The sequence below is a fragment of the Cynocephalus volans genome, chromosome X, assembly GCF_027409185.1.
Source record: "Cynocephalus volans isolate mCynVol1 chromosome X, mCynVol1.pri, whole genome shotgun sequence".
In the NCBI taxonomy this organism is placed as follows: Eukaryota; Metazoa; Chordata; class Mammalia; order Dermoptera; family Cynocephalidae; genus Cynocephalus; species Cynocephalus volans.
The window spans coordinates 169253900-169262473 of NC_084478.1; the positions used below are offsets into that span (position 1 = coordinate 169253900).

Consider the following 8574-nt stretch of genomic DNA (forward strand, 5'->3'; position numbering starts at 1 on the left):
TGAGGCTGCACAAGCTCAAGCCAGGGCAAACGCTGCTGCACTGACCCCCGAGCAGCGAGATTGGACCTTTGATATGTTAACAGGCCAGGGCCCATTTGCCTCTGATCAGACGGCTTTCCCATGGGGTGCTTATGTTCAAGTTTCTAGCACTGCCATTAAGGCTTGGAAGGCACTCCCCAAAAAAGGGGAAGCTTCTGGACAACTTACTAAGATCATTCAGGGACCTCAGGAACCATTCTCAGATTTTGTGGCTCGAATGACAGAAGCAGCGGGGCGCATCTTTGGGGACCCTGATCAGGCTGCGCCTCTTGTTGAACAACTGATTTTTGAGCAGGCGACCCAGGAATGCCGCGCGGCCATAGCGCCCAGAAAAGGTAAAGGTGTACAGGATTGGCTCAGAGTTTGTCGAGAACTCGGGGGACCCCTGACCAATGCAGGGCTGGCAGCTGCCATCCTCCAGTCGCAGAGACTGCCTAGACAGGGACAGCCAAGACAGGGGCGGAACCAGAGAGTTTGTTTTAAATGCGGTCAACCGGGACATTTAAAAAAGGCCACATTGAATAATTTGTCCTCCGCGGTAACACAGGCCCTAGAAACACAGACTGCGCTAAACGCTCAGCTGAAGGGAGGATTAATGGTGGTTAACCAGCGGGTGGATCTTGTGAACAAATAGACGTTTTATGGCAAATTGCTCAATTGGGGTGTCAATGGAAATATTCAGGGTTATGTGTCACCAGTATCCAATATAAAAAGTGTACCAAAGCTGCAAATTTGTCTAAACAATTATCCCAGCATCTTTCAACAGGTTGGACGAGAGAATTTGACAACCTGATAAACCAGCTGCGCATGGCCATTGTGTCCGTGAATTCAACAAGAGTGGATGTCTCCTTCGCAGTCGGACTGTCCTCATGGATTAAAACGGCCGTGTCCCACTTCAAGGAGTGGGCAGGAGTGATTGGGGTTGGCATGTTCTTATGTGGGGGAACTGTGCTCCTACTATGGTTGGTCTGCAGATTAAAAGCCCAGACCCAGAGAGACAGGGTAGTCATCGCCCAGGCATTTCTAGCCCTGGAACAGGGGGCCAACCCTGACGTTTGGCTGTCCATGCTTAAGGATTAGCCTGCTCTGACTCCCCTTCCCCCTTCCTGTTGGCTGGCCTCCCTGAAGCTTGTTCAGAGGAGTTCGCCCTTGCTCAAACAGGTCTATGTGTAACAACAGGCTCCAGTGTGTCCAGAGACGGGCAACTTCCCCCAGACTTGAACCAACCTAAGACATGGTGCCCGGTGGCGATAGGGTCAACCTATGACGGGTAAGGTCAAAGTCTGTGGAGGGACGACCTAGGACAGGAAGGCTGGCTAATTTGTCCGCGACCGCCGAGCTTGTACCAGCCGCTTAAATGATAAAAAAGGGGGAGATGTGAGGAGCTGCCCGAAATCGCCATTACAAGATGGCGCTGATTTCCGGTGGAGGGCAGGGCTGCTCGGTAACACGCCTGGGCCGATTAGGCAGCCACCAATAAGGTAGGAGCACGTCCTAGGCGAGGAGCAGTCTCTATATAAAGGGCGCGGGTTCCCTCGCTCGGGGTCTCCATTTTTGGCAAGCTTATGCTCTCCCTCTCAAGATGCATTAAAGCTGATCTGCAGAAGGATCCTTTGTGTGCCGCGTCGTTCTTGCTGGCGAGACGGTAGCGCGGGACACTCTGCTGCCATCATCTTGGGCTCTTCACAGTTAACCAGATCTCTCAGTTGGCAAAGTTGACCCCAGACAGTCTAAACTTTTTCTGTCTCTCTTCATCCCGCCTGGAAGATTGGAGCACAGAGTGTCTGATGGAGCCCTCTTAACTCCCAGTACAGGTAGACACCGAGCTTCTTCTGTAACATGAGCAAGCAGATCTACCATTAGGGTTCTATTGGTCAAAAGTAGCAGAAACCGGACGGAATAACCACAAAAATTCCTTGAACTATTTAAGTCAAGTGCACACTTACGACAGCGGGGACGGGAGAGGGGTGGAGAGAAACGGGTAAAGGGGCATGAAAATCAAGTACAATGTATTTTGAGAAGTAAAATAACAAAAACCCCAAAGTAACAGAAACCAATTCCAAGTAGCCCAGGAAACCATGGGAACTTGTTATATGAGTACCAGGTTGGGGGTAGGGGGTGGGGGTGGGGGTGGGGTAGTTGTCTCCCAGAAACTCAGATAGGAGCAAAGTGGAACCAGAGACTCAGACACCATCAGGACTGCCCCCTTCCCTGTCTTTCATCCCTGTGGATGTGCTTTGCTCTTCCTTTGCTCTGAAGACGTTTCATCTGCACCTTCTGTTGCAAGGGCTGCAAAGATGGCCAACAGCTTCCAGTCCAGGTGTGGGGTAACTTGAAAATCCTCCTGTTATACAACATTCCCGGGACTCTCTCTGTGTCTCAAATATCCACTAAGAGACAGCCAGAAGGGCCTTCTGAATGTGGTCTCCATGCAGTGCTTGCTAAGGAGACAAATTGGAGGAGATGCTGGCAAATGGATGTCACGTGAAGTACATGACATCCATCTCAAGATGCAGTAGTCAATGAAGACCCCGGTCTGTCTAGCTCCTTTCTGCGCCTTCCCCCTGTGGTGTGGTCTCAGTGGTAAAAGCTGCCTCAGTGTCACCATGCCCTTATTCCCAGTCATATCCCAGGCCACTAAATGGAAAAACAACAAAGGAGGGACACGGCATGGAAAACCAGCCTGAGAATAAGGAAATGACCTACCCGAGGTTGACCTGCGAACAGATAACGTCATCCTTCCACTCAGTCTCAGTCTTTCTGCACATCCTCTTCAGCCTATGAGCTCTCACTTCCGGAATGAGCATTTATTGTGTGGTGACAGATGGGCCCCTAGAGCCTGGCAAGGTGCCTGGCACTCCATAGATGCTAAATAAATATTCATTGAATGAATGAATAAAGAAGGCAAAAGGTGCTCATATGGCCTTGGGGGTGAAGGACGGTGTCTCCCAGACGTGAGCATTTATGTCCAGGAAAGGATTTCCCAACGGGACAGACACTGAGTAGGGGTTTGGGAGAGAAGCCAACTTTTGCTAACATGGCTTCAGGTTCCCTGAGGCTTGGGCTGTTCCACAGTCAGGACTTGCCGTCTCTGCAGCCCACAGGGTGAGATAGCAGGAAGCCTCTCAACTGAGATGCAGAAATCGCTGTTTAGCATGTCTGCCTGTCTTTTCCTTTCCTTCAGTACTTTCTCCTCTGGCCAGAGCAGATTCCCTGGACATCTGGATCTTTCCTCCCGTCCCATTTGTGAGCTCGGTGTGCACATTTTGTTTTTTTGTTTTTTAATCTGAAAAACTTTTATTGATTATGCATATTCATGTGGCACAGAGCTGACCGTCAGCAGCTGTGCCCACGATGCGGCGAGCAGATCAGTGCTATCAGCGTGCCCACCACCTGCAACTGCAATTACTCCCCGGGCGTGCACACTTTAAAGTGCAGCAAACTTGCCCTCCAAAGATGCTGCTCCAATGCACACCACCATCAACAGCTCGGCAGTGCTTCTAGCCTCACATCCTGCGCTCAGAAATGTTTTCAGCACTCCAGAAGATGAAAATATCCACCCGTGTGTCTTTCTAGGTGTTTTAGTGTTTCGTTTGTCTACGTTTACTCTTTGATCCCCTGAGACTGATTTTGGTGAAAGGAGTAAGGTGGGGATCCACTTTCGTGTGGTGCATATTTTCATGATAGCCAGTTGTCCACAACACCATTTATTGAATGTTGTCTTTATCAAATTTAACAAATGTTAAATTTCTCCCTTATCAGACACTAAATTTCCATATGAATTAAAAAAATCTACTTCTGGATTCTTAATTCTGTTTCATTGATCAGCCTTCCTATTTCTTCTTCAACACTAAAATTTTCGTGATCACGTTAGCTATTATTTAATTGATATTTCCCAGGACTTATTTCACTGAATTACATCCAACGTCCATGGGAAACATGGTGGGACTGCACTTAAGGGGAGACGAAGAAGCCCTACTGGCCTAGAGTGATAACCCCCAGTAAGTGCTGATACAGGACCACCGTGCTCTGATCCTCATGTCCTGGGACCCACAGGGTGAGCCCGCACTCACGGGAGTAGGGGAGTGTTGGGTTTTTTCCCGCATGGACGCCTGCACTTACAGACTAGTTATACGTATATTCTCTCAGTTCCTCCTCCAAACCATGAAGTGAGGTAGCTGCTATTATTCGCTCCATGTCAAAGAGAAAACAAATCTAAAGCTGAGAGAGGTTAAGTGTCATAGCTCACCCAAAATTACACAGCCACGAAAGGGTGGAGTTGAGCTTAGACCTCTGGAGATCTGTCTGGCTCCAGGTCAAGTTCATCCTCGGTCAAGTCTTGCCCTCAGTTTTCCTTCTAAGCAGCTGAATTCTAATTCTAAGCGTTGTAAACAGACTTAGTTCTAAAGCTGAATTCTTAATGTCTGCTTCAGATATGTGTCTTCGTTCTCCTATTAGTCTGTGCACTCCTGCTGACCTTTGCCTCCCTGGCAGCAGCCAGCATAGAGCCTGGTATAGAAAAGGCAGAAGCCCGTGCGTTGGGCTGTGGGGCGGTAGCATGAACTTATTTACTGTAATTCTCCGGCTCAAGGAGTAAGTGTGTTTGCTCCATGTTTACAAGTGTGGCTGCCCACAGAGGCCACTCACAGCCTCAGTGATATATATGGTTGGTGCACACCTCTAATTGTTTCCCTTTGAGGCTCTCTTGCCAAGATCCTTTTGGATTTCCTCAGTCTCTTTCGGCTTCATAAGGCCCGCAGAGCTAACCCCAAGGCAGCTCTCCCCTCCTCAACCCAAACGCAGACTGGAAAGTCAGAATTACTTTCCGGAGCCACCTTGCAAGCCACATGACTCTTCCTAGAGTGTGAGTCTAGCTGGAGTCGTTCCGGGTAGAGCTGACCCTTGTGCGTCCCTAGCAAGAGGACTGGGCTTGTATATTACCCATCCTGGCTTCACTGCATCCCGGAGTCATGGGCAATGGGGTAACAGTGCAGGGCTATCAGATAACCCAGATTCAGGCGGCTTTCTTGGCAAAGCTCAGGGCTCTGGAATCCTTGGCAATCTTGTGTTTCCGGAGATGCCCTCTGCGCCTATCCCCGGTGGGCCTCAGAAACTGGGGATCAAGTAGCTAGGAAACGTCGGTATTTATAGAAATGGAGTAAAATTTAGCCTCCACTCCTGGGAAAGAAGAAATCCTCATCTCTACCCACGTGTTCACTTTCCACTCTACGGCCTGCTTTTCAGAAGCAGAAGCCAATTGCTGTTCAGCCCCCAGTCTCTGAAGAAGGCATCAGGAAATAATTCATGGGTTGTTGCTGTGCACAGTTCTTAGGTCCTTAACGCTGTTTTAAACTCTTCTATCGAGCTCCTCACCTCCCTAGTGCTGGGCCCGCAGGCCTCTGAGTGAGGGCAAGGCCTCGCCGAGCTGAGACGGCAGCTCTCTCCTCCACGAGGGAGACGGCACGTGAGCACTGCAGGCAAGGGAAGACTTCGTGGCCGTCCAATGGGTCCCTGAAGTCGGGCAAACACGTCAGCGTCTGACAAGGGTTACAAACATCTCACCGCGTTTGTCCCAAAGCCGACTTAACCTTGGGGAAACAGAGCTTGGCTCAGAGTCTCAGCAGGAAGGGGCTGTGGTCTGATTCTGTCCAGCACCGTCACTGAGTGTTTGGGCTCCTTCCGTGAAGGGGGCCTGGCTGCAGAGCTGGAAGAAGTTTGGCTGGTTTGAGTCAGCTGCTCCACCCATCTCACAGGCGCGATTTGCTGACAATCCCGCCTTCCACCCTCTGGGGTGGAGGTGGGGCTGGGATATCATTTTTGGAAATGCATGTCACTCATGGAAGTCTCGGTGAAGAGCACGCGGAGACCTTTCCCTTGCAGGTGGTGTTGACAGTGCCTCAGTGGCACGGGGTAGTTTTGCGTGCAAAGAGGCAGCGTAGCCCACTTTCGTCTGACCTCCAGGTGGAGTCTGCAGAAGAGCAAGGTCAGTCCACTTACTCAAGCACATGTGCATGACATTGGAGTTGGCCCTGACGGCAGCAAGAAGTGACCACCTTCCCAAATGACGAACCCGTTCTGTGCTGTAGCACACTCAGCAGCCTTTGCACCAGGAACTGGCTGTGGAGCAAGCCCTACCAGAGGCTCGTGAAAATCTGTGTTTGCTCTTCACACCCAGGTATGCACAGTACTGAGGGTAAATGAGCCTTTCCAGGGAATATTCAGGAAGGGGTGACTTTAAATTATGAATATTTACAGGAAAACAGAGATCACATCTTTCCAAGTATTGAAACGAACGAAAATCTTTAGATGCCAGTTTGAAAATGTGTGTGTGTGTGTGTGTGTGTGTGTGTCTGTGTGTGTGTGTGTGTGTGTGTGTTTGAATAGCTTTATGAAATTCTTTGGGAGGGACCCTGCAATTATTAAGCATCTGAAAAGCTGTCTGTGTTACATCTCTCATTCCTACTTTAGGATGAAAGATGAAAACCAGCAGGAAATGATCAAGTTGTTCTCGATCCAGTGGTTCTCAAACTTTAGATGCATTACAGACGCCTGCAGAGCTTGTTAAAACAGATTTGTGGGCCCCACTCCCAGAGTTCCTCACTCAGCAGGTCTGGGGTGGGGCCTGAGAATCTGTATCTCTCACAAGTCCTAGAGGATGCTGACTTTCCAACCTTCCCTTTCTCCTTTCTTCTCTGCCTTGAGGAGTGACGAGCTGCTGGTTGAAGAGGTGGGAGGAAAGCATTGTGGATCTTTTGGTCTCAGCCCCAGTGTGGGAAGGGACTTAGGACCTTGAGTGTTGGTTTCGAGTGAGTACAAGCCAATATTGTCCTGAGGACCTTTCCCTGTGCCGCTACACTGTCATTCTCCTGCCCCTGAATGAAGAGGCAGCCGGTTTCTTCTCGTGGTCAGGCCTCATTTAGTTTGGAGCAGGAGCTCATGGGAGGCTTGCTGGCCAGAAGGCTGGGTGGGTCCTTTGTTCTCTCTTCCTCCAATACTGTGTTCACACAATCCAGGAGTCCCGGTCCTTTTTCATGGAGGACTGCTTTTTTATTTTCCCCGCAGAGGATGCAGACACGGGTGTGCGTCACTGAAGCTGCTGGCAGGTTAGGGGCTGAAAACTTCAGAGGTGAGCTTGTGTCAAGGGCTGCTGTGCTTTAAGCAACCTGATAGTATACTCGGTGAATTCCTTGCTGGCAAAGAGCTGATTCGTCTGCCTTCTCTCCCCACCTGTAGCTGTGGATAGACGAAATGAATTACCAGGAAATTGGAAACCACACCAAAGTGACCGAATTCGTTCTCGTGGGAATGTCCAACCACCCCACATCCCAGAGTGTTCTTTTCTGGGCACTAGTGTTTCTCTACATACTAACTTTGGCAGGAAACAGCATGATCGTTTTCCTGGTGGGAGTCAGTTCTCAGCTTCACACCCCAATGTATTTCTTCCTTGGTAACTCGTCTTTACTGGATCTCCTGTTCTCCACCAGTGCTTTACCCCTGATCATGGCGCACTCCCTGCAGAACTCTCCCACCATCTCCTACAGCTCCTGTTTTGCCCAGCTTGCCATCCGAGCCTTCTTGGCACTGGCTGAGTGTTTCCTTCTGGCCATTATGGCTTACGACCGATTCGTGGCTATCTCAAATCCACTCAGGTACAACTTGGTCATGTCTTCTCGAGAATGCACTTTAATGGCTTTGGTTGTGTGGGTGACAGCCTTCCTGCTCACTGTCGTGCCCATTCTGCTCTTCCCCATCAGTTTCTGTGGGCATAATGCAGTCAATCACTTCTCCTGTGAAGTCCAAGCCATCTTCAAATTGCTCTGTTCTAACACCATTTCCCTAGAGGTTATGATGATGGTATGTGCTGTCATTTCAATGCCAGTACCTTTAACTTTCATCCTTATCTCTTACCTTTGTATCCTCAGGGCAGTCTTAACAATCCATCCAACTGAGGCTAGGCTTAAGGCCTTTTCCACATGTGGTTCTCACCTGGTCATGGTCACCATCTACTTTGGGACACTAATTTATATTTATATGAGACCACAGGCCAAAAAGTCCCAAGATGGGGACAAAATTGTCTCTATATTTTATGCAGCAGGGACACCAATGCTAAATCCCCTCATCTACACCCTGAGAAATAAGGATGTAAAAGCTGCTCTCAGGAGAGTAACTTGTGGGACCAAGTCCTCATGCTTCAAGCACACGACAGCCCGCTGGGTGATAGGACAGCACAAATGATTTAGCTGCCCTGGCAACTTCTCATCTGTGAGTGGGAGTCCAGAAATGGGAAAGGACTTTCAAAGCATCTGAGAAATGGAAGCAATCACACAAGGACCAGCATTTGATGACATTAAAATATAAAACTGCTATATGTCACGTGCATCTTAAATAAAAATAAGATGCAAGCTATCACAAGGAGCAAAGGTTGCAACACACATAACAAGAAAATAATCAATAGTCGGTGTGTACAAAACCTCTTGCAAAGCGTTCAGACAGAAGATAAATACAAGAAGAAAACGGCCAAGGGGCACAAACACA

The 8574-nt window shown here is 49.2% G+C and overlaps 1 protein-coding gene across 1 annotated transcript; it reads left to right on the forward strand.

Moving 5' to 3' along the window:
* The first annotated feature begins 5009 nt into the window (after positions 1-5009).
* LOC134368559 (olfactory receptor 13H1-like) lies at positions 5010-8274 on the forward strand. Its single transcript, XM_063084991.1, has 2 exons — positions 5010-5138; positions 7273-8274. The coding sequence occupies exons 1-2, from the start codon at positions 5010-5012 to the stop codon at positions 8272-8274; spliced, it is 1131 nt and encodes a 376-aa protein (XP_062941061.1).
* Positions 8275-8574: the final 300 nt, after the last annotated feature.